The sequence below is a fragment of the Prionailurus viverrinus genome, chromosome C2 (assembly GCF_022837055.1).
Source record: "Prionailurus viverrinus isolate Anna chromosome C2, UM_Priviv_1.0, whole genome shotgun sequence".
Classification (NCBI taxonomy): Eukaryota; Metazoa; Chordata; class Mammalia; order Carnivora; family Felidae; genus Prionailurus; species Prionailurus viverrinus.
The window spans coordinates 99,428,569-99,455,381 of record NC_062569.1 but is presented as its reverse complement, the minus strand read 5'-3'; the positions used below and the strand labels follow the sequence as shown (position 1 = coordinate 99,455,381).

The window sequence follows — 26,813 nt, the reverse complement described above, 5'->3', positions numbered from 1 at the left end:
ATTTGCTCTTCTGTCCTTTTTCTTCTTGTATTTTGTGTAGTTCCCATACTGATATGTATTGTTACTATTACTCATCTCTGCAGGAGATGGGAAGGGAGACAGGATTGCTTCATGGCAATCTGTGGAGTTTGTTATGGCATGGAGTTGTGTAAGTTACTTTGATCTTCTCCTGCCAACAGAAATCTACTGCCACAAGGTCACTTACAGTGCATTCTTTCTCTTCTACCCTGCCTCACCCACTTTTTCCTCACTGTAAAAGAGTGCCTACCTGCATTTTGTTTGTCCCCATCACCCTGCTTCTCCTTGATGCCATACTGGATCCAAGGAACTCCTGCCAGTACCCAGTATCCCTTGTGCAGTGTTCCAAACAAAGGATTCTTGGCTTTGCCCCAGTTTTACAAAAGCATAATCTGAGATGTTCAGCTTCAGGTGAATTCTTGGGGTCTTCCCACATCCTTGTTTGGGTTTTACCTCATTTAGGTGGCTTTCCTCATTATTTTGTTGTGTAGCTAAACATGTCCCCTAGTTTTTGGTAATAGAGTTTGTGTTTTTTATACTTCTTGTTCTCCTTGTTTGGTGATTACTTTTATGAGAAGGGAAAAGGGACATATTCACCTATTATTTTAAGACAAGAAGTCTACCTACTTCTTCTAAATGGCTGCACAGTATCCCTTCTGTATGGCTGTATCATAATCTATTTTACCAGCATCCTTCTGGTAGACACATAAATTATTGACAGGTTTTGTTTTTTTGTTTTTTGTTTTTGTTTTGGGTTTTGTTTTTTTTTTTTTGCTATCACAAACCTTGATTCACTAAAACATCCTTGTGTATGTTTTTTACAGTTTCTTTTCATGTTTTGTGCATGTGTTTCTTTGTACATTTTTGTAAGGTAAGTTTATAAAGGTAAAATTGCTAAGCATACAACTGTTAATGTGGATCTTAGATATTGATAGCTCTTCAAAAAGGATATGAGTGAACAAGAGTTCTGTTTCCCCACATCTTCACCATTGCTATGTTTTGTAATGCTTCCTAATGATAATTATCAAACACACAGTGAACGCTGATGTACTCAGCACCTAGATTTAACAATTTACTATCCCTGCTCTATAGATACGTATTCAGAGTGTGCTCTGTCTCTCTCTCTCAAAAATAAAAAGACATTAAACAAAAAAAAAGGGCAGGGAGGCGCCTGGGTGGCTCAGTTGGTCGAGCATCCGACTTCAGCTCTGATCACCATCTCTTGGTTCACATGTTTGAGCCCTGCATCAGGCTCTGTGCTGACAGCTCAGAGCCTGGAGCCTGTTTCAGATTCTGTGTCTCCACCTCTCTCTGCCCTCCCCTTCTCACACTCTGTCTCTCTCTCTCTCAAAAATAAATTTTAAAAAACATTAAAAAATTTTTAAAATAAAGATACCGATTCAGTCTGTATTTCTCTCAGCTAACATCTTTCCTATCTGTATTAACTAATTGAAAGCTGCATTCTGTCCATTTTCCTTTTGGATAGGAGTTATTTTTCATACTGATTTATAAAAGCTCTTTGAAATTAGTCTTTTATCTGTCATGAGTTGGCCAGTGTTTTCCCAGTTTGTTCATTTTTTTATTTTGTCTGAGGTTTGTTTTTTTTTTTTTTAACTAGTAGGCACTGAAAACTCTTTGAAGTTTACTCATATGTATCTGTTTCTTCCACCAAGTCTCCCTAATACATTATCACAGAATATTATCACAGAGGCTTAAAGTCCAGCTATGTGTGCTCATATAAGTGAGGATCTGATCCTATCATCAGATTGAAATATGTGATAACTATTGTTTTTTTAAGCCTTTTTAAATGTTTATTTATTTATTTTTGAGAAAGTGCAAGCTGGGGAGAGGCAGAAAGAGAGGGAGAGAAAGGATCCCAAGCATGCTCCACACAGTGCTGAGGGCTCTATCTCATAACGCCTGAGATCATAATCTGAGCCAAAATCAAGAGTTGGTCACTTAAGCAACTGAGTCACCCAGGCACCCCTTTTTTTAAAACTTAATAATGAGAAGCAATATTTTTTTTAAAGACTTTGTTCATGGAATCATTTTTTTAGAAGCCTCAGATATCGATTTCTTATTCTGAAAGTACAATATGATAAATAGTAAAGCGCTGAATTTTCGAGCACTGTTTTGTTTTACTTATATAAGACTTTTTCTTTACTGGTAAAATAAAGGAATCAGGGCATTAGATTTTTGAGACTATTATAATTTAGTTAAGGCGTTTATACATATCATTTCATCTGATATACACAAGTAGGTAGAACAAGAGTTATTCCATTTTAACAGATTAGGAAATAACACTGGGAAATGAAGTTAGTTGTGGAGATTAATCAGAGAACAGGAGCTAGAACCCAGGACTTCTTTCTGTCTATTAGCTTCTTCTAAATGGTTTACTCTAAGTGATTTAACAGAACAGAACCTGGTATACACAGGAGAATGATCTGGATAATTAAGATATTACTTGTGTTAACATTTGTTGCATTTGAAAAATAAGCTAATTAGTTGATGGTTTTTGGTATATGTGTATGTGATACGTAGACAAAAGCTACAATGGGAATTAATTTCAGACTTAATTGTCTCAACAAAAAATAGAGAAAAAGTCTTTTCCTGGTTTTTAAAATGTACAATATTGGGATACCTGGATGGCTCAGTCAGTTAAGTTTCTGACTTTGGCTCAAATCACGATCTCACGGTTTGTGGGCTCAAGCCCTGCGTTGGGCTCAGAGCCTGGACACAGATTCTGTGTCTCCCTCTCTCTGTCCCTCTCCCACTCATGCTCTGTCTCTCTCAAAAATAAATAAACATAAAAACATTAAATGCACAATATTAGAATAGGCTATGGCAACAAATAAACCCAAATTTGTCATTGCTCAGGATAACAGATGTTTTTTTAAGTGGTTAGGGGGACTCTTCTTCATTCTGTCATTCTGGGCTGGGACCCAGGCTGAAAAGTACTCTTCCGTTTTCAACTCCTGACTTTCAGGGCTGCTGGAAGTCCTGTCCATCTCAGTAAGCCAGAAAGAATAAAGAGCATGGAAGGATGTGTGGCATGCCTGATGATGGAACTCATTACTTCGACTTTCATTCTGTTAGCTAGAGGTCAGTTACCTGGTCATATCTAAATACAAAGGAAGCTAGGAAATATAATTTGGCTGTATGCACAAAAGAAGGGGGATTTTGGTGAACAGCTAACAGTCTGCCTCATGTATTTATTGCTTTAAAGTTTTCTTAATGATGACAAAGTCAGGATTCTACATTATAGAATTATAACTTGTAATATTCTCCCCAATTTAGGAATTACGCTGTCAGAATATTTCCGTGACATGGGTTATCACGTCAGTATGATGGCTGACTCTACCTCTAGATGGGCGGAGGCCCTTAGAGAAATCTCTGGTCGCTTAGCTGAAATGCCTGCAGGTGAGTCTTTGTATTGCTTATTATATTAAAAGGCTGATAGGATTTTTAGGACTGGCTTAGAACCTCCCTTAAATTTCTTTTCACGGGGCTCCTGGGTGGCTCAGTTGGTTGAGCATCCACCTTCACCCAAGTCGTCATCTCATGGTTCATGAGTTGGAGCCCTGCGTCGAGCTCTATGCTGACTGACAGCGTGGGGCTTGGAGCCTGCTTCAGATTCTGTGTCTCCACTCTTCGCCCCTCCCCCGTTCGCTCTCTTTCTGTCTCTCTCTCTCTCTCTCTGTCTCTCTCTTTCAAAAATAAACATTAAAAAAAATTTTTTTTTTTTTTTTTTAGTTAAAGAAAAAATTTTCTTTTCGCTTTTCAGATAGTGGATATCCTGCGTACCTTGGTGCCCGTCTGGCCTCTTTCTATGAGCGAGCAGGCAGGGTGAAATGTCTTGGAAATCCTGAAAGAGAAGGAAGTGTCAGCATTGTAGGAGCGTAAGCACCTAAACTATTTACTCTTCAAAAGAAGAATAAAAAGTCATTATCTTTTAAAGAGAAAATATTCAGCTTCCTCTGAGGGTAGTGGTTCTTAACCACTGCAGGGTCACCCGAGGAGCTCTTTACAATGTACACGTTTAGGTTATCTCTGCACTGATTTTTTTATATTCAAGTCACAATATCTTACGAGTAACTTAGAAAATTATAGACATGTTTAAGTAAGATTGTATGGAAAAACAAAGTGAAGATCCATGATCACTACCTAAAGCCATACTTTGTTCTTAGAGTTTTTTCTTCCTTCCTGCTTCATCTATTCGATTAGAGTCATGAAATTGATTATGTCTCTCATATTTTGCACTTGAAGGCATTCAATAGTTACCATTCTTATTTGCAATTTAGTATTGATTTTTATTAATATTTGTATGTAGATTTTCTTTTCAAAGGTTAGTTCTAAAGTTATTTACATTAAAATTAACTTCTAAAAAACTTTTACTTTCATATACCGGCTGTGTTTTCTTAAGCTTTTCTAATGACTTTTTTTCTTTTAAATTTAGGGTTTCTCCACCTGGTGGTGATTTTTCTGATCCAGTTACATCCGCTACTCTTGGTATTGTTCAGGTATACCTTTTCCTAGCATAGTCAACTTCTGAGCTTTCCCACCCTTATCCTAATGTTACCTAATCATCGTGAAGTATTAAATTTACTCATTAAAAGTAGGCAGTAGGAAGGTTTGTTTTAGGAACATTCTTGTCACTGAGAGTTTTTATTCTGTCCATTCTTTCTTAGCTCTTTGCTGAAGATTTATGAAATTTAATTTCTGTAAGTGGAAAATATATCTGGAATAGCAAAGTTTTATTAGTATTAGAATAATACTACCCTTTAAATGAGAGTAACCCTGATTGTAGAAACAAATAGGCCTAAAAATGCATAATGACAAAAACCCAGTAGAAGTTTCTTTTTCCTCATAGTATGGTCTAAAGCAGATGATCCTATCAGAGGGCAGCTCTTTTCCATATACTAATAATTCACAGACCAGAGGTCCTTCCAGCTTGGGCTCCACCATCATCACCTAGACTGTTAACCATCTGCATCTTGCTGCCACAAGTGGAAACTGTGGAGAAGGCACACCCACTCTGTGAACTTTGGGCTCCAGTGCAATCCCCCACTCATTCTGTTAGCCACACCCAGATGAAAGCAAAGCTGGCAAGTGTAGTTTCTGCCTACGCAGCTGCCTCCCAGTGACAAGGCATGAATGGTAGTGGATAGCTAGCCAACTTGGCCATTAAGAGAAGCCTAAGTGAAAGATGTATACAAATCAGGACTATACTAAAGAAAATAAATGTTGATATATTCATAAGTATTATTCATGTGAGAAAAAGAACATTTGCTTACGTTTCTGTCAGTATCTGATAAAAAGAAATGTCAGGGGGCGCCTGGGTGGCGCAGTCGGTTAAGCGTCCGACTTCAGCCAGGTCACGATCTCGGGGTCCGTGAGTTTGAGCCCCGCGTCGGGCTCTGGGCTGATGGCTCAGAGCCTGGAGCCTGTTTCAGATTCTGTGTCTCCCTCTCTCTCTGCCCCTCCCCTGTTCATGCTCTGTCTCTCTCTGTCCCAAAAATAAATAAACGTTGAAAAAAAAAAAATTAAAAAAAAAAAAAATGTCAGGCTAAATGTACAGCTCTCAAGGTGTTTAACCTTTGCTAACATTTTGAGTTTAAATTGCAGGGAAAGGAGGAGTAAAGTTAAGAAGGTATAAAATATAGGGGTTCCTGGGCGGCTTAGTTAAGTGTCCAACTTTGGCTCAGGTCATGATCTCACACCTTTTTTGTGTGTTTGAGCGTTGGCATCAGGCTCTGTGCTGACAGCTCAGAGCCTGGAGCTGCTTCAGGTTCTGTGTCTTCCTCTCTGTCTCTGCCCCACCCCGGCTCTAACTCTGTGTCTCTCAAAAGTACATAAACATTAAAAAACAAAACAAAATGGGGTGCCTGGGTGGCTCAGTTGGTTAAACAGCCTACTTCGGCTCAGGTCACGATCTCATGGTTGGTGAATTTGAGCCCCATATCAGGCTCTGTGCTGACAGCTCAGTGCCTGGAGCTGCTTCAGATTCTGTCTCCCTGTCTCTCTCTGCCCCTCCCCCACTCGGGCAGTCTCTTTCTCTCTCAAAAATAAATAAACATCAAAAAATTTTTAAAAAAAGTAGTAGAAAACTTTAAAAAATGACTAAAATATACATGAACATTTTGCCTTTGAAAAATGATTGGTAGACTTATTGAGTTGACCCTTCATGATAGGGAATCCAAGTTAATCAGAATGTTTCCAGGTTTTTTTTTTTTTTATGAAATTTATTGACAAATTGGTTTCCATACAACACCCAGTGCTCATCCCAAAAGGTGCCCTCCTCAATACCCATCACCCACCCTCTCCTCCCTCCCACCCCCCATCAACCCTCAGTTTGTTCTCAGTTTTTAACAGTCTCTTATGCTTTGGCTCTCTCCCACTCTAACCTCTTTTTTTTTTTTTTTCCTTCCCCTCCCCCATGGGTTCCTGTTAAGTTTCTCAGGATCCACATAAGAGTGAAACCATATGGTATCTGTCTTTCTCTGTATGGCTTATTTCACTTAGCATCACACTCTCCAGTTCCATCCACGTTGCTACAAAAGGCCATATTTCATTTTTTCTCATTGCCACGTAATATTCCATTGTGTATATAAACCACAATTTCTTTATCCATTCATCAGTTGACGGTGCTGGGAGAACTGGACAGCAACATGCAGAAGGTTGAAACTAGACCACTTTCTCACACCATTCACAAAAATAAACTCAAAATGGATAAAGGACCTAAATGTGAGACAGGAAACCATCAAAACCTTAGAGGAGAAAGCAGGAAAAGACCTCTCTGACCTCAGCCATAGCAATCTCTTACTTGACACATCCCCAAAGGCAAGGGAATTAAAAGCAAAAGTGAATTACTGGGACCTTATGAAGATAAAAAGCTTCTGCACAGCAAAGGAAACATCCAGGTTTTTAATCAAAGGGAAGAATCTATTCTTTCTCTGTAGACATTTTCTGGTTCCTCTGTTTATATTGTACCATGATAAATCTTCAAAGGAGTCAATTTTTTTTTTCTATCAGATTTGCCATACTATTGAGGAAATTCAGATACAATTTGAATTTGGCTATAATTCTCCTGAAACTAAAAGAAATATATTTTTTAATTCTAAGTTTTATTCTATTTCAGTTACACATGGTATATACTAAAAAGATAATTTGACCAAAAAATTACAGAATTGCATATTTAGAACAAACAAATATACTTCAAGGCTTTATTTACTTATTTAAGAAAAATCATTGAATTTGTTTTTGGTTTTTTTTTTTTTTTTTTACATCAGGTGTTTTGGGGCTTAGATAAGAAACTAGCTCAACGTAAGCATTTCCCCTCTGTCAACTGGTTAATCAGCTATAGCAAGTACATGCGTGCGTTGGACGAGTACTATGACAAACACTTCACAGAATTTGTTCCTCTGAGGACCAAAGCTAAGGAGATTCTGCAGGAAGAAGAAGACCTGGCAGAAATTGTACAACTTGTCGGAAAGGTGAGTAGTTAAGCCCCATGGAGGACAGATCCAGGAGTTATACTGGTGTGTTTTAAGGACAGAGAGAACCTTAGATTCTTGCCTAGCAAAATGAGTCCTTATTTAATGTTTTTTAAAATAATGGAATTTTAGCTTAGCCTTTATCCAGTAGATATTTGAGGGTCCTATTTATGTTATGGAAGGTAGAAAGATGATTATTGTTTTGATTATCTACTATTGAGTAACAAACCACTCCAATATTTTTGAGTGTTTGAACAGTGTTTTACTGCTCGTAGTTTCGGGGCTGATTTTGCTTGGGCCCCTCATACAGTTGCAGTCATATGGTGGCTGAGGCTGGAGTCATCTGAAAGTTTCTTCCCTCACAGGTTTAGTGCCTGGGCTGGGATGGCTAGAATGGCTATGGGTTAGCTGGACATTTGTCCCTCCATGTAGTGTCTCCACGTGGCAGTTTAGGGCTGTCAGACAGAGTATATAAAAAGAAAGAAAGTGGAAACCAACAGCCTCGTAAGCTGGGGCCCCCAAACTAGTATATCTATCACTTCTGTTTTATGTTCTGGTCAAAGCAGGCACAGAGCTTTCCTAGGTTAAAGAAGAGGGGCTTGCACTTCAAAATGGTCAACCAGGGCGCCTGGGTGGCGCAGTCGGTTAAGCGTCCGACTTCAGCCAGGTCACAATCTCGCGGTCCGTGAGTTCGAGCCCCGCGTCAGGCTCTGGGCTGATGGCTCAGAGCCTGGAGCCTGTTTCCGATTCTGTGTCTCCCTCTCTCTCTGCCCCTCCCCTGTTCATGCTCTGTCTCTGTCCCAAAAATAAATAAACGTTGAAAAAAAAAAAACAAAACCAAAATGGTCAACCAGAAGGAGGAACTAAATTGTTACAGCCTTTATATTCTTTTTGATCCTCTATAGTGCTTTGCATGGTCCTGGTTATATTGTAGATGAGAAAGAAACACTGGATTTACTTTTATTTCTTGAAATAGAACATACCCATCACCAACCAAATTAGAAGTGCTGTGCTTTGGATCAATTTTATTTTTGCAGGAGCACCAAGGCTAGGAATCAGAAGGGTTGGATGCTAGGTTTTTTTTTTTTTTTGGTAATAGCTGTGTGACCTTAAACACGTGACTTGTATTCTTGTGTCTGTGTCTTGATGTTTCAAAGGAGAATGGTATAATTAAATTTAGCCAGATTAAATTCCAGAGTTGAATGACTTCTCAGATGGTATGCAGTGCTAGTCAGGATGTCCGTTTCTCTATCTGGCTCTGTTCTTTTTATTATATGTTATAAAGTCACCTCCTAATTTCTTTTCCACAGCCGATAGTATTATTAGCTAACTAGCACATATTAAATACTCATTTTTTATAAATGAGTACTATGGCCCTGGTTAAGAGGAAGTAGAAACAGAAGACCTCCAGAACCAAAGACAATATAAGAAGAGAAAATCACAGGGGCATTTTGTTTGTGAATATAGATATCAAATTCCTAAATTAAATATTACTGTTTACTAGATTCTGTAGGGTATTAAAAGAATAAATAACACAAGTAAAGTTTATCTCAGGAATGCAAATATGATTCAACACAAAATCTGTTATTTTAACTCACCAATGTAATTAATGTAATGAAAAAGGGATATCTCAACCAATGTGGAAAAAGCATTTGAAGTTCATTACTTATTTATAGTTTTTAAAAATCTCTTAGTAAGCAAGGAATAGAGGGGAATTTCCTTAATTTGTTAAAGGTAATATACTAAAACCCAGGGAAAATATTTTACTTAAAGGAAAAACTTCTGATGCATTCTGTTTAAAATTTTTTTTTTTCAATGTTTATTTATTTTTGGGACTGAGAGAGACAGAGCATGAATGGGGGAGGGGCAGAGAGAGAGGGAGACACAGAATCAGAAACAGGCTCCAGGCTCTGAGCCATCAGCCCAGAGCCTGATGCGGGGCTCGAACTCCCGGACCGCGAGATCGTGACCTGGCTGAAGTCGGACGCTTAACTGACTGCGCCACCCAGGCGCCCCTGATGCATTCTGTTTAAATATCAGGATTAAAACAAGAATACTTACTATCACTGCTAATGCTCAAATACCAGAAGACCTAATCAATGATGTAAGAAAAGAGAAAACTTGTAAAGAAAGAAATTAAAATATCATTATATAATAAGAAAAATAACAATTAATAGAGAAACGATTAGAACTAATAGAAGTTTGGTGAGGGTTTCAAGATAAACAAAAAATCAAGAAAATGTTTCTGTATTAGCAATAGCAGTTAGAAAATAAAACTAAAAATAAGGTGTCCACAATAGTAACAAAAATGAGAATGTAGGAACTAATCAAAAATAACATTATTCTGTGGAAAACATTTTAAAACTAATAAATGAAACAAAATCTGAAGACATAGAGAGACAGTCCAAGCTCTTAGATAGACTTATTAGGTAGATAGCACTTTAATCTATAAATTTGATGTGATGCCAGTCAAATTCCTGGTTACATCTTCTGTACAAATTAGTAACCATTCAAAAATTCATTTGCTATCACAAATACTATTCTTTAAAAAAGAATAATAAAAAGGGAGATTTTACTCTATTGGATATCAATATAAAACATTGTGATAAAAACATGTGTTATTGGTGAAATAACAGACAAATAGATCAGTGAAAGAAAACAGAAATGTACTCAAGTATATATAGACTTTCCATATGGCAAAGATGGTATCACAATTCGAATGCAGCGAGGATGGATTGTTTTAGTGATGATGGAAAACTATTTTAAATTGGAGAAAAATAAAAATGCAGTATTACCTAATTCCACACACAAAAATAGACTCCAGATTAGCAATTTAAGTGTGAAAGATGAGACTTTCAAGTTAATAGACGCAAACGTTAAGAGAATATCTCTGTGATCAATGGTTGGAAAAGGGCTTTTTAAACAAACCCCCATGCGTACACACAAGCAATTAAAAAAAATTTTTTTGATTATATCAAATGCAAGGATTTTTGTTCACTAAAGGCCTATCATGGATAGAGGTGACAAAACAGATGACTGATTGGGAGGGAGTTTGCAACATCTAAAACTGATGAACTGTTACCTAACAGTTAAGTTAACAAGAAGATTAGAACTCCCAACAGACATGGGCAAAGGAAGTAGCAGACAGATTATAGAAGAGGAGAAGAGGAAAAACGCAAAAGATTAAGAAGCCTGTGGAGAAATGCTCAAACGATAATGAAATATCATGTCATACCAGTGAAAATGGCAAATATCAGAAAGCTGGATAACGCCAACTGGTGTGAGGACAGAGGAATGGTGTGCTGTTGGTGGGAGTGTCATCTGGGCTGGCATCGTGGAGAGCAGTGACAGTACTTGCTTTTATATCCTGTGACGTAGCGGTTCTGTTTCCGGATATTTATCTCAAAAGAAATTCCCAAACAGGTCCTTAAATGGACACGTTTGTGGTGGCAGGGAGTTAGAGGAAATCTCAGTGCTTTCTACGGGGGCAAAGATGGAAAATAAAAATAGAGAAGGAGCATACTGTGGAAAATGAGGTATGCAAGAGCTAGAAGCAGACTGTGTGACACACAGCAACATGGCTGGATCTGAAAAAGTGCCAAAGACACAAATAAAACTGCCTTACATAATTAAAAATACTATTACAAAAGAAAATACCCATTTCACATGAATTTATGCACATAAAAGAATACACATAAAACATTTGAATACTTGCCTGTGGTTGAAGAGGAGATTAGGGATAAAAGGAATTTAAAAAGCAGGAAAAAGAAAAGAAACAACACCTGATCCTTACCTCTAAGGATCTTAGTTGTAAAAAGATAACAAAAGACTACAGTTAAGGGACACCTGGCTGGCTCAGTCAGAAGAGCATGTGACTCTTAATCTCAGTCGAGAGTTTGAGCCCACGTTGGATGTAGACATTACTTAAATAAAATTTTTTAAAAAATGCGCTGCATTCCAGTCATTAAAAAAAAAAAAAATAGTTAACTTACTGAGCCTGTCCCTTTCCCACAATTCCCAAGAAATTTTTACCTGTTAGTCTAATTAGGGTGATTGCAAAAGTTAAAGCTTTTGAGGCAGTGATATTTAAAGAAGCTCTAACAGCAATTCCAATAAAATAGCACTGACATAAATAAGTACATGCTTCCTATACTTTGCATTTATATAGTTGTAAACACCATGTAATGTTTTTTAAAAATTAACTGTTTATGAAATGTATAGATCTTGAAACAAACTTAAGGCTCAAAATTCAAATAATTAAGCTAGGAAGCCAGGATGTGAGGAAGAAAGTATTTCAAAAAAAAGAAGAAAGTTAATTTATTTGTATACATACCATGTTCATAGTAGCACCTATTCACAATAGCTAAGGGGTGGAAACAACCCACTGTCCTTTGATGAATGGATAAACAAAATGTGGTGCATGTATGTATATAATGGAATATTATCCAGCCTTAAAAAGGAAGGAAAATTCTAACAACTACAGAATGGATGAACCTTGAGGACACTATGTAAAGTGAAATAAGGTAGTCACAAAAACACAAATATTGTATGATTTTGTCTAAAGCAGTCACATTCATAGAAACAGAAAGTAGAATGGTGGTTACCAGGGTCTGGGAGAGAGGGAGAAGGAGAGTTGATATTTAATGGATGTAGAGTTTCAGATTTGCAAGATGACCAGTTATGGTAATCTGTTTCACAACAATGTGAATATACTTAACATTACTGAACTACACTTAAAACTGGTTAAGATGGAAATTTTTATCTTAAATGGTTTTTACCACAATAAAAAAAATTAACAAGCAGTTATAAAGTGAATTTATTAATGATAGGTGATTGTGTATTGATTATATAGTTTTTGTTTGCTTAATTGCTTATAATCACTGATCCCACATTATGGAAGTAAATTTTTAAAAATATATTTTTTTCTCTTTTAGGCTTCTCTAGCAGAAACAGATAAAATCACTCTGGAAGTAGCAAAACTTATCAAAGATGATTTCTTACAACAAAATGGGTATACTCCTTATGACAGGTAACCTATCCTGATTATTTTCTTTTTTTTTTTTTTTTACTTTTTTTTTTTTTTAACTTTTATTTATTTTTGAGACAGAGAGAGACAGAGCATGAACAGGGGAGGGGCAGAGAGAGAGGGAGACACAGAATCTGAAACAGGCTCCAGGCTCCAAGCCATCAGCCCAGAGCCCGACGCGGGGCTCGAACTCAGACCACGAGATCGTGACCTGGGCTGAAGTCGGCCGCTTAACCGACTGAGCCACCCAGGCGCCCCCTCTTTTTTTATTTGAGGATTTTCTGTTGGATTTTGAAGAAAGAGCTGCCTTCACATTAGAATTCTTTTTTTTTTTTTCTTCAAATGCAGACGCAACTCTGACTCAATTTATGTTCTTTGGATTGTTATAGCAAACATCTAATGATCTAATATGTACCCTTGTCTTGATTTTGCTTATTTGTGCAGTTATGACAGTATTTTCACTCATTGCCCAGCCATCTTTAAGTAGATTAGATTATGGCATAGTGTGCAGAATGAGGGGATCATTGCCTCCTTCAGAAGCTTTTCTCAATACCCCTTACAACTGCCCATGCCTCTTCTACTCTTTTCCTAAATAAGTATGTCCTACTTTCGTGCTTCATTTCCCAGTAGACTTAGTCTCTTTCTTTCTGCTAGTCTCTGTTAGATGTCCCATTTGTCTCTGCATCTACTGTGGCTTATTTAAAGTCTCCATTTCTTTTCTTTTATTTTTTTTTTAATTTTTTAATGTTTGTTTATTTTTGAGAGAGAGAGACAGACAGACAGACTGCGAGCAGAGGAGGGGCAGAAAGAGAGGGAGACACAGAATCCGAAGCAGGCTCCAGGCTCTGAGCTGTCAGCACAGAGCCCGACGCGGGTCTCATATGAACTGTGAGATGATGACCTGAGCCAAAGTCAGACTCTTAACCGACTGAGCCACCCAGGTGCCCAAGTCCCTATTTCTTTTAAACTTTGATAGTATTGAGCCCTCTCATCATAGGCTAGCTTTTCTCCCTCAGATCATAGTTGGACTGAAGAAGGAACTGAACAAATAGGATCATGAGAACGTAGGACAAGCAGAAAATATGATAACATAAATCTCAAAAATCTGTATCAGGAAGTTAAGTTCTGGCCACCCATACAAAAATAACTCAACCAGGGGAAAATTCTTTGGAAACCATAATACAAAATGTTCATGAAATTGTGCATGCAAGTGTGTTTGAATGTGTCAGGAAGTTGATAAGAATGCATGTGATCCAAGTTGAGTATTAATGAGTGTGTCCTCATTATTAAAAGGTATGGGTAAGTGAAAATGAACACATTAATGGGGGAAGGGGTTACTGTTTATTTGTAGGAAATTACAGTTTTCTGTTTTCCTATTATTCATTAAACCTTCACCCCACTATCACAAGGGAGTCTTTGCAACTCAGTTATTTTACCATTTGGGTTACTCCTTTAACTGCACTGTATGAAAACAGACCCTCAGAGATTAGATTATAGCAGTACTCAGTCGTTAGATTATAGCAGTACTGTTTAATTGTTCTTTCTCCTTAGTTATTTTCTTTTTTTTTTTTTTTTTTTTTTTAACATTCATTTATTATTGAGAGACAGAGAGAGACAGAGCATGAGCATGGGAGGGGCAGAGAAAGGAGGAGACACAGAATCTGAAGCAGGCTCCAGGCTCTGAGCTGCCAGCACAGAACTCGACATGGGGCTTAAACTCACAAACCGCGAGATCATGACCTGAGCTGAAGTCGGACGCTCAACCGACTGAGCCACCCAGGCGCCCCATCTTTAGTTATTTTAATAGATAAAAAAAGAACATCACCTTAAGATAAATAAATGAATATATATCTCCATCTATGCATTCACTCCATATCCCATCTCTACCCAAAAACTCTGGATACGTAGTTGTTAGTGTTTACCACTTTTTTTTTTCATTCCTTATTATCTGATAAATATAAGTAGTCTGCATATTTAAATAAAGAAGCTAATGCTCTGGTATTTTGTAGATGAAATATGAGCCTGCTTTGGATTTTATTTTGTTAATTATTTTGGCTTTCATTTTTACCCTAGGTTCTGCCCATTCTACAAGACAGTAGGGATGCTGTCCAACATGATTGCGTTTTATGATATGGCCCGTAGAGCTGTTGAAACCACTGCACAGAGTGACAATAAAATCACATGGTCCATTATCCGTGAGCACATGGGGGAGATCCTCTATAAACTTTCCTCCATGAAATTCAAGGTATATTTTGTTTCTACTTAACTTTTTTAGTAGGAAATGTTTCTTTTGAATTATTTAACTATTTACAAACAATCTATTTCTCCACAGACCTGATGTGTGAAACTTGGGTTTATCATTTTCATACATGCTCAGGACCAGAACAGACCTTAAAGTTATGTTCAAATAAGAATTCTAGTGATAAAAGTTATAGTATGTCATGTCTAAAATAAATGCTGACACCTTTTCCCTTTTGTCTTAACTGCCAGGCAGTTTAGAGCTAAAATCATAGCTGGGCAGCAATTACTTTACCTCAAGTACCTATTACCAATTTACCCCCATGCTCACCTGAAATGACTTCTGCTGTTTACTTCTAAGTATCCTGTTACGCATCATTTTTAACTTTGAGGTGGATTCTTTTTTCTTTTTAATTACTCTAGCCATAAATAGATAATTAAATGAGATTATCAGTAGAAATCCAAATGTGTAAGATTGTTTTTAAAATATTTGATCAGTTGGGTTGTATTTAATTATTTCTAAATTAAGACATCCAAGTATATTTACTAATCACCTTTAGAGAAATTGAGAACGATTCTGTGACAGTGCGTTATATATATAGTGTTTGTTTACACTATAGGTTGAAAGTAAATCTGTAAAAATAGTCACTGTAACAAGAATTTTAAAATAATTCACACTCTATGAGTCCTGTCGCTTCAATTCAAAACATATGACCCAATAACCAGATTTCTTTTTAAATGAAGTATAGTTGACATACAATAATCAGAAAAAACATTTTTTTAAACAATTTTTTAAATGTTTGTTTATTTTGGGGAGAACAAAAGCAGGGGCGGGCACAGAGAGGGGACAGAGGATCTGAAGCAGGCTCCACACCGACAGCAGTGAGCCTGATGTGGGGCTCGAACTCACAAACCACGAGATCATGACCTAAGTAAGCCAAGTCAGACATTCAACTGACTGAGCCATCCAGCTGCCTCCCAAAAGAGGGGAGCACACAAGGCGGGGAGGGGCAGAGAAAGAGGGAGAGAGAAAATCCCAACCAGGCTCCTCACTGATAGCACAGAGCCCAACAGAGCTCTGTCTCACAAACTATGAGATCATGACCTGAGCCAAAATCAAAAGCCAGACACTTAACTGACTGAGCCACCCAGGTGCACCTAATCAGAGACTTTTGATATGAATGTATGTAAAAGGTTTTTTTTTTTTTTTTAATGTTCATTTATTTTAGAGACAGAGCAGAAGCGGGGGAAGGGCAGAGAGAACTGGAGACAGAATCTGAACCAGGCTGCAGGCTCTGAGCTGTCAGTACAGAGCCCAACGCAGGGCTCAAACCCACGAACCATGAGATCATGACCTGAGCCGAAGTCGGACACTTAACCAACTGAGCCACCCAGGCGCCCCAAAGATTGTTTATTAAACTTCTTAAATGTCATTCAAGGGTAAACAGGATCAACAGTACATTATGGCATGTACATTATAGCAAGAGTATTATGAAGACATCAATATCATTTTTTCAAAGAATATCCAAAGATCTGAGCAAATGTTTATGGTATAATGAGTGAAAAAAATCAGATTGCAAAAAAATTCCACATGTAATTTGATCCAAATTTTATTTTTAAAGATTAAACATTCATATGGATAAAGAAAATGTGATACACAGACACATTCACACATGTATAGTGGAATATTAATCAACCATAAAAAGGTGAAATCTTGCCAATTGTAACCTGGATGGATTGAGAGAGTATAATGCTAAGTGAAGTAAGTCATTTAGAGGAAGGCAAATACCATATGATTTCACTCATATGTGGAATTTAAGAAACACAGCAAACAAACAAAGGAAAAAAGAGGCAAACCAAAAAACAGACTCCTGTGGAGAATAGGCTGGTGGTTGTCAGAGGAGAGATGGGTTGGGGGAATGGGTGAAAGGAAGGTGAAGGGAATTAAGAACACACTGCTACTATGATGAGCACTGAGTAATGTATAGAAGTGTTGAATCACTATAATTGTATATTTAAAACTTATATAACACTGTATATTAGTTATACTTTAAATAAATAAATGGATTATACATTCATAGGAAGAGGATAAAAAATATATGTGATAAGGGGCACCTGGGTGGCTCAGTTTGTTGAGCGGCTGACTCTTCGTCTTGGCTCAGGTTATGATCTCACAGTTCGTGGGTTCAATCCCCACGTCAGGCTCCGCGCTGACAACATGGAGCCTGCTTGGGATTATACCTCTCTCTCTGCCCTTCCCCTGCTTGCTCATGCTCTCTCTGTCTCTCCCAAAATAAATAGGTGAACTTTAAAAAAAAATTTATAAATCTATCTATCTATCTATCTATCTATATATATATATGCAATGATAAATAATATAGTGATGATTTCTGATCATGTGATTCAAGGTGATATCTTTTTTTCTATTTACATGCACATTGTATCAAATTAATATCTCCGTAATTTTTTATGTCATTAAATATTCTTCTGTAACTTTATTTTGTGGCTGGAGAATAATATTTGCCTATTGTTAGGTATATAGGAAATTTCCAGTTGTTGGTATGGACAGCTTTGTTTATGTAGTTGGTTTTGTGTATTTTCCTGTTATAGCTTCCCAGAAGTAAAATGATTGAGTCAGGGCTTAAATATCTTAAAGCCTCTTTTATACATACTGCTCAATTAAGTTGTTTTCCATAAGGATTTAAAATACACATTTTAAGATTATTTTAGAAATTTTACTTCCTTTGTTCCAATGTAATACTATGAGACCTTGAACAGTAAATTATGTTTTGACTAAATTAATTCCAATTATCTTGTACATGCTAGAGAATGAATGTAATGTGTGATACTGCATAATTTTCCCATATTTTGCATATTGTTGAGGATAAATCATCTATTGGTTGTTGAATACAGTTAGCAGGAAAAATACAAAATCAAAATTTTGTCTTCTTTCTGTTAGGTTGGAGTATTACTCCATTTATACATTTCTCTTCTTATAGGAAAATAAGGATAATTTTGACCCCTGCCTGTGTTTTAGCAGTGTACCTCACTTAACCTAATACCCAAAATATATTAAACATACATAACTTACTACCTGTTCTGAAAATTCTTTTCCAAAGGTACATTGAATTCTGTAATGTCTTTTTTCAGGATCCGGTAAAAGACGGTGAAGCAAAGATCAAGGCTGACTACGCACAACTTCTTGAAGACATGCAGAACGCATTCCGTAGCCTCGAAGATTAGAACTGTGATTTCTTTCCTTCTTTTCCTCAGCAGTCTCTCCTCTGTGTATAGTTTCCTAAATTTCTCATCTCCAAACCCTTTGCTTCTTTGTTGTGCAGCTTTGAGACTAGTGCCTATGTGTGTTATTGCTTGTTCCCCTGTTTATCTGGTGGGTCTTCTATGAAACAAACATTCCTTTGTTCCAGTGTTTGAAGGGCCTCCCTGATCCTTTCTCCGAATGGTGAATGTAGTAAATATGATATATAATGGCTACACTACTGTAAACTCATATGTAGGGTGACATGCCTCCTTGTCCTAGGTTTGCCCTTGCCTCATCACCATTAAATTGTAAATGGGACTATTGCATGTACTCTCTTTGCAATAGATCTGGAGCGGAAGGCCAGATTTCTACACGTTTTGACAGGTACTTTGTGAAATGACTCAATATCTATGTGGTAAGGTTATTTGCAGCTTAGCATTTTGCTAAGTAGCTGCTTTGCAGGATATAATTACTTTTTTAAAACCATGAATGATTAATGTTCCAATTATGCATTGCCTCCCCCAGTATAAATCAGGAATGTTTATAGGAAACTGTTGGGAACTCTACTGTTTTTAAAACAGGCATTTGTGGGACTCAGCACAGTATATGAATCAGTACCCTCTAAAAAAGTGGAAAAGGAGCCAGGTGGTCAAACTTAAACATCATCTTGTTAAAGCATATTTTATTTCAGTATGAAAAATGTAGTATCAAGGACTACCCTACTACATTACTAGGAAAGTCTTTTTAAAATCACATTTAAAACAATCACGGGGAACTTGATCCACTTCGTGCCCTTTTTCTTTTCCTCAAACATCTTAGAAGCCGAAGCTTCTAAGAATCATGTGGCAGTGTGATGGGCAGTAAAATGCCACAGAGAAGATATTCAGTAGTGGTTAAGGCTGTTTGCACCATTAAGGACCAGCTGGACTGTAGTGATTCTTGGGGCCAGAGCGGCATTACATTTTTACATGTAATGTGTGTCATGTGTTTGCATGTTTGTTTGCTCAGTGAACTTTTGAACAACCAGTTTGCCAGCTTACTGGCTCAAAAGACTTTTCAGAATATCTGTAACAATAGCATAGCAGTTTTCATCCTGTTTAATAAGGATGAAATTAATTCTTTTATCTGCTAATAACAGAATCTGGGTCATGTGAAAAAAAGATAATTTCATCCTGTCTTTTAAGTATATGTTTTAAAGTAATAATTTCTGTCTTTGTGTAAGGCACACTTCAGAACAGCTCTGAGAGCAACAGTTTCTCATTAATTCTTTCTGACCAATAGTGCTGGCACCATTGCTTCCTCTTTAGGAAGAGGAAAGGGCATGTGAACATGCCTAACAACCTCAAATACCCAAATGTAATAGCATAAATAAAGTATTTATTTTATGCCTCAGTATATTATTATTTAAATTTTTAGGTCATGTATTTCTTTTGGTCCGTCAAGGAAAGTAGAGAATTCAGCAGTGGTTTGTTTCAGTCTTGCAGACTGCATGTTTTTACAGTGGCTTGCTGTTCAGGATAGATATTCTTCCATATGTAGCTTTTTTTTTTTTAACTTTTCCAAATATTGGAAAATATAAAAATTATGCAATGATTCGTTGAGATGTGGACTTAATGGTGCTGCTTAATCAGTTTGCTTCCAATGTGGCCTCCCACCTAGAGGCCCGAAGACCAGTGGAATTGAAAAGGATTTCAAAAATGTTCTATTCCTACCTTAAATCTACCAGCAAACCAGGATTATGATGGTAATGAGTGATATGATGAAGAAAGTTTGACCAAGTTTGTTTTTTTTGTCATTCTGAGTTTGCAATGTAATTCTTACTCCCTTTGAAGAATGCTGATGTATGGGTGTGAAGATGCTAGAGACAGAAGATGCTCTGATACTCATTGTAAGTGTCCCTTCATCTGTATGTTGTAGAACTTCAAATTGGTCACTGATCGTATTTCTTTAGTAAGAACGTGTTAAAATTACAACAATCTTTTAAAAAGATGATGCAGTTCTATATTTATTGTGCTATGCCTGGTCCTAAGTGGAGCCAGTTAAACAAGTTTCATATGTATTTTTCCAGTGTTAAATCTCACACATTGTACCCTTTGGAAATTTCCTTCCATCCTGAAGAACGAATAGAAGAGGCCATATATATTGCCTCCTTATCCTTGAGATTTCACTATCTTTATGTTAAAAGTTGTGTATAATTGTTAAAATCTATGAAAGAATAAAAAGTGGATTTAAATTAACATTTTTTCGTGTGTGTGTGCATGTGGCAGGATCTGCTAAAAAACATACCACCTTGTATTTTTTTTTATTGTTCTCAGTGTGAACTTTTAAATTTTTTGTTTCTCCCTTTCTTTATAGATTGTTCCTTAAGATCATGAAATTGAGTTGGGACTCTCACTATAGACTATATAAAGCTCGCTATAAAAAGCCCTATAATCATAACCAGTATGATTTGGAAATGTAGTACACAGAATCGCATGCCATTCTGAATATTACTTTAAGTTGAAAAAGTGAATCGTTTCTAAAAATGCACTTACAAATTAAAGGAGATTTCTAGTACTCATTTCTATTTTTGACAAATGACTAAAACCTTGTTATTCATTCATAGATTTTTCAAGCTAAATCAGTTAAGATCCAGTGTAACAGCATGTTACTGGGACATATTTTATGTCTTTATTTTTTTTAATTTTTGTAATGTTTGTATTTGACAGAGACAGAACGTGAGTGGGGGAGGGACAGAGAGTGAGAGGGACACAAAATCCAAAGCAGGCTCCAGGCTTTGAGCTATCAGCACAGAACCCAATGCAGGGCTCAGCCCACGAGCTGTGAGATCATGACCTGAGCTGAAATTGAATGCTTAACCCACTGAGCCACCCAGGCACTCCTATTTTATTTCTTTAAATGTATTTTTAACAACTTCCAAGGGAGTAAAGAAACAGTGTGAAGTGAACAACTCTGTATTACTATCAAGTGTCAAGTTTATCTAGAGAAATACTTAAAAATCCATAGGAAAGCATATTCATTATAGAATGTTTGGATAATTTATAGTCCACTTGGTAATATCCCATTCTCTTTGGGTTATTCTTTTAATATATTGCTACAATATAAGAGCACAAAGAAGGAAAGCAACTTTCCCAAATGAGCTGTGATAAAATGCCACTGAAGTTGTTTTAAGGGCCTCCCTTTCGTTTGTGTTACCCCAGAAGTTGACTCTGAGACAAGTGCTTGAGTGCAGGGAGTTTTATTTGGGATGTGATCTCAGGACACACCAGTAGGCGAGGAGAGAATTCAGACAAAATTGAAAGAAGCCAATAAAAATTCATTATCAAGCAAGTCAACACTTCAGAATATTAAGCATAATGCTGCTGGGGAATTCTGGGAACAACCGAAGTATATGCACCTCAGGTATCCCACCTGTGGTACAAAAGAACTGGGGGACTTTCATCAGTCATTGATTGATAGCCAGCTCCTGTCAGTCTTCCAGTGAAGGCTGTTCCCACAAAGACTGGGAGAGTCAATGCCCAGCACTTGCATGTAGGTAGATCAGGCACTGGTGGCCACAGAAACCCCTGCAAAGAGATTGGGTGCAGGTAGTTAGGGGAGGTTGGGCTGGTGTGCACCAAAATGGTAGTCATGGCCAAGGAGATTTAGATGGACACTGCTAGCAACTGCTTCAGGCTTCTTAAGAACCCAGGGTGAAAAAGATCATTCAATAAGTCACTGAAAAGCCATTGTTCTGCAAAATAAGGAAGCACCCAATAAAAGGATCTAGACACACTTTGAATCCAGGCAGCCTGATTCCAGAGAGCATACTCTTAATCACCACACTACATTCTGCCTCTGTATTTGAAGAGGTTTTTTTTAAAGAGAAAATAGTATACACACCAAGTATGGTTATAAATAGATGTGGGGTCTAAAGCAGCTTCTTGCATTAATGAGGATGTTGGTCATTTATTCCAACCCTCTCATTAACACAAAAGAGCAAATTGAAGTCCAGAGAGGTTAACTGGTTTGCCCAATGTCACACTGCTACTTAATAAAATTTAGGCCTCCTGATTTTTAGTGTCTACACTAAATCATACTGTATATATCTTTCCTTATGTATGTATGTTTCATTCAGAACCAGGAAGTTGGTATGAATAAATGTGAGCCATAAAGACAGATAAACCAGAAGAAAAGTAGGGAGAAATGACTGGCCAAACAAGGTGGTCATAGTGTGCTGACTCACTTATTTAAAAAGGAAAATGTGACTGAGAAACTGTTAGAGTTTGAGCCAGAGTTTAGAGAGGTGAGTCTAGAAATAGATAACCATTTTATTTTTTTTAATTTTTTTTTTAACGTTTATGTTTGGGACAGAGAGAGACAGAGCATGAATGGGGGAGGGGCAGAGAGAGAGGAAAGGAAGACACAGAATCGGAAGCAGGCTCCAGGCTCTGAGCCATCAGCCCAGATCCTGACGCGGGGCTCGAACTCACGGACCGCGAGATCGTGACCTGAGCTGAAGTCGGACGCTTAACCGACTGAGCCACCCAGGCGCCCCTAGAAATAGATAACCATTTTAATCAAAATTGTAAGAAGTCATCGTAGTGTGGAGGAACAAGAATAAACAATGACATATTTTCCAAAGGGCTTGTATCCAGAATACATAAAGAGCTACAAAAAAAAAAAAAAAAAAAAGTGACAGATCTTAATAGATAAATGGGTAAAAGACTTGAACAAGCACCTCACTTAATGGTGCATTGATACATGAAAAAGATGCTTAGCTTCTCGTCACCAGAGAAATGTCAATTAAAATTACAATGTGATACCATTTCATACCCACCCAAAGGACTAAAATGGAAAGAACAGAGAATACAAGTGTTAGTGAGTTTGAGGAACAACCAGAACTGTCACACATGTGGGAACATAAATCTGTGTGTTCGTTTTGGTAGTATCTACAAAGTTGAATTAGGAATGCCTAATAATGTAGGCATCCCATTCATAGGTCTGTACACAACGGAAATGATTACGTGTATGTTCACCAAAAGACATGTACCAAAATGTTCATAGCAGCACTATTTGTAAAAGCCCCAAAGCTTGGAAGAATGGATGAGCAAATTGCATGTTCACACAATGAAATACTCTATAGAAACCAGAGTTAATGCAACAAGGTGCATGAATCTCAAAAATACAATGTTTAGTTAAAGAAACCAAACAATATATACTATATGATCCCATTTATATCGAATTCAAAAACATAAAACTAATACATGGTGTTTGAAGTCAGGATAGCAGTCACACATGGTAAGGAAGGGGATGTTACAACAGGAGGCTAGGATGTGGGGGAATTCTGGGGTGTTGAATACGCTCTGATTTTTGTGGGTCCGGATTACATGGGGTGTTCATTTTGTAAAAATTCACACACAGGATTTATGCACTTTTCTGTATATATGTCATATGTAATAGGTGACCAAAAGAAAAAAGCTTACACTGAAGGATTTCTATTTATTTAAAGTAGTTTTGCACTAAGATAATATGGTGGGTTTAAATGCTTTGGGGTGACTGTTGGTTAAGTGTCTGGCTTCGGCTCAGGTCATGATCTCCCGGTTCCTGCTTCAGGCTCTCTGCTTTCAGCACAGAGCCTGCTTCAGATTCTCCCTCTCTCTGCCCCTCCCCCACAAGCACTCTCTGTCTCTCTTAAATAAACTTAAAATAATAATAATAATAAATAAAATTCTTTTAAATTCTACCTAATAATAAAATCATGTTTTTGTTTGTTTAATTTTCAAACTTGCACTTTTGTAGAAGTGGTGATAGATTTCAATCTTTCAACTCAGGAACTTTCCATTCTCTTTGCAACTAGTAACTTAATTTGTCACATAGGTGACCAGGAATTGGGGAATAGTCTGTAATCAAAACAGTGAAGCTAATGAAGCACACCATCATAAAATATAATAGCCACTCACAAACAAGCATGTGCCCGGGTGCCTGGGTGACTCAGTCAGTTGAGCATCCAACTTTGGCTCAGGTCACGATCTCACAGTTCACAAGTTCAAGCCCCGCATCAGGCCCTGTGCTGATAGCTGAGCCTGGAGCCTGCTTCAGATTCTGTGTCTCCCTCTCTCTCTCTGCCCCTCCCCCACGCGTTCTCTCTCTCTCTCTCTCTCAAAATAAATTAAAAAATTTTTGAATTAAAAAAAATGAAACAAGTATGTGTTCAGACATTCCTGAATACATATCATGGTCCTCAAAGCAGCAATGGATGACTATTTTAAAAGGCTTTGATGTTTTAAGTAAGCACATGTGTCTTAATTAGCTATTTCTAAAACTCTGAAGAAATCTATGGGGCTGTATTTATGACAGAGATTTCCAGGCCCACCCCAAATGAACAGAGTTGAAATCTATTCTAGGGAAAGGATATAGGAATCAATTTAACAAACGTCCCAGGTAATTCTTACCATGGGCAATTTCTGTGTAACAAGTATTTTTATTCATGCTTAGATATGAAAAGTAACAAAGGAGGCTTAAATAAGTATTCTCCCAATGTTAACTAGGTTTATCACAGTCTCAGTGTTACAAAATTTTGTTGAACTCTTTATCCTATGAGCCATCCCTTGTTACTGACCTTAATTTAAGCACTGCTCTGCTGATTTCCATGTATTCTGACTGATTTAGATTCAGAATAGTCTTACAGTAGGACAGAATGTTCCTAAATCATGACATTTCAACAGCTGCAATTGTTACACGTACAGATTTCAAGCAGGATTGTTATAGTAGTTGTGGGTATTTACTGAATGCATCAGCTGTTTCTCTCCTGTGCATTTGTTTATATGCAGGAAAATTCAAAAGGGAATCAAAATTCTGTGACATATTCGAGTTTTGCCGCACACAGGCTTAGTTTGTGAATATAATTCTAAAAGAATATAATTTAGTCCATTTTTTAAAAATAGCATTTGTCTGACCTCGGCTCAGGTCATGATCTCACTGTTTGTGAGTTCAAGCCCTGCATCGGGCTCTGTGCTGACAGCTCAGAGCCTGGAGCCTGCTTCGGATTCTGTGTCTCCCTCTCTCTCTGCCCCTCCCCTGCTCATGCTCTGTCTCTCTCTCTCTCTCAAATAGTAAACATTAGATAAAAAAATTAAATTAAAAAAATCCACTAAGACAATTTTTTTAGTTTGATTTTTCAACCATCATCTGAATAGCTCCTATCCTGTTACAACTCCCAAAGAGCCAATGACATCAAGCATTTATTAGATGACTTAAAATTGCACTAAAAGTTTTGGATACCCTGTATAAAAGCCAGATCGCCTTCAATTACATAAAATCATATTCATGGCCTTATTTCTAAATTTCATGCTTTATTTTAAAGTCATTAGAAAGACCTTTGACACTTGTCCTAAAAATACAGTGTAGGACAGTAGCAGGGTGTTGCAGGTTGGATTCATTGGAAACCTACTGAGATGGAGATGGGGGTATGAGTGGTACCTTTGGAATTAACATTGAGAAAAGAAAGGGCAAAATGGGGTGTGCATAGTGGAAATCAAAAGACAAAGCAGGCCTGACGAAACCTTGACCACTCCTGCGGGGAAGGTCTGGAGCAAATATTGCCTGTCAGAGTTGACATGCATCTGGCTGACATGGCTGGGCCTTAGTAGTCCTGCTTCCCTTGTACTCCAGGTTGAGGCTGCCCTGTGAGGACATGACCTCAGGTGAGGTGGCATCTGCAGACCTGACCCAGAAGGAGCTAACAGCAGGAGACTGCTGAACTCTCCTGGCAGCGGAGCGACACATCACACGTCTCTCCTTGAAGGGATATCTGCACAGCATGGCTCTGTGTCCGTGAGATGGTTTTCAGAGACAGACATGCGTAGTATACATTTTAAACGTATAAGAGGCAAACATTTAATACTTCATATCCAAGGTTTCAAGGATTTACGTAGGGAGGAAGCCAAACCAGTAAACATTAAGTGAGGTTTTTTTTTAAGTTCCTTCCTTTATTTATTTTTTTTTTTGAGGGAGAATCCCAAGCAAGCTCCACACTGTCAACACAGAGCCCAACACGGGGCTTGATCTCACAAACCATGAGACCATGACCTGAGCCAAAATCGAGAGTCAGACGCTTAATCGACTGAGCCACACAGGCACCCCAAGTGAGTTCTTTTTAAAGACAAATCTTAAGTATAGAAAGTTATAGACAGTAAAAAGATACAACAAAAATCATGAAGGTAGACTTTAAGCCAGAAACTTCAGCAACACTGCCTGTAAGTTAAAAACCAGACTGATTGGTTTAGTGCCTGTTAAAATGTAAGTGCTTGCCAAATACTTTTTTTTTTTTACATTATTTTAAATGTTTATTTTTGAGAAAGAGAGAGAGTGTGAGCGGGAGAGGGGCACGGAGAAGGAGACACAGAATCCAAAGCAGGCTCCAGGCTCTGAGCTGTCAGCACAGAGTCCAATGCAGGGCTCACATTCACGAGATCATGACCTGAGTCAAGGTTGGACACTCAACCGACTGAACCACCCAGGCACCCCAAATTCCTGTTATTTCAGACTTGCTCAAGTAAGAAGTAACACAATGTACTTCTGAAGCTGTTTTGTTTCTTGGAGGTGTCTTTTGGACTTTCCAATAGGAATTTTGGATGTGCCACACTGCTTGTATTTTATCCCAAATTCAGTGATCAATTTATTTGAGCCCTCCATTTATTAGATAATAATTTTATTCACAATTCTTTGCCCATTTAAAAAAATGGCCTATGTAGAATCATTCTATTGTATACCTGAAACTAATATAATGTTGTAT

General features: G+C 37.5%; 1 protein-coding gene across 2 annotated transcripts in view; it reads left to right on the top strand.

Annotated features, from left to right (window-relative positions):
• Positions 1-20,274, top strand: part of ATP6V1A (ATPase H+ transporting V1 subunit A) — a 67,199-nt gene extending 46,925 nt beyond the window's left edge. For both annotated transcript variants that reach the window (XM_047874462.1, XM_047874463.1), the window contains 7 exons: positions 3,316-3,438; positions 3,803-3,917; positions 4,475-4,538; positions 7,308-7,511; positions 12,446-12,540; positions 14,611-14,782; positions 17,926-20,274. In XM_047874462.1, coding sequence (XP_047730418.1) covers positions 3,316-3,438; positions 3,803-3,917; positions 4,475-4,538; positions 7,308-7,511; positions 12,446-12,540; positions 14,611-14,782; positions 17,926-18,018 — 866 coding nt within the window. In that variant the 3' untranslated portion in view covers positions 18,019-20,274. The remainder of the gene's footprint in view (positions 1-3,315; positions 3,439-3,802; positions 3,918-4,474; positions 4,539-7,307; positions 7,512-12,445; positions 12,541-14,610; positions 14,783-17,925) is intronic.
• The last annotated feature ends 6,539 nt before the right edge of the window (positions 20,275-26,813 follow it).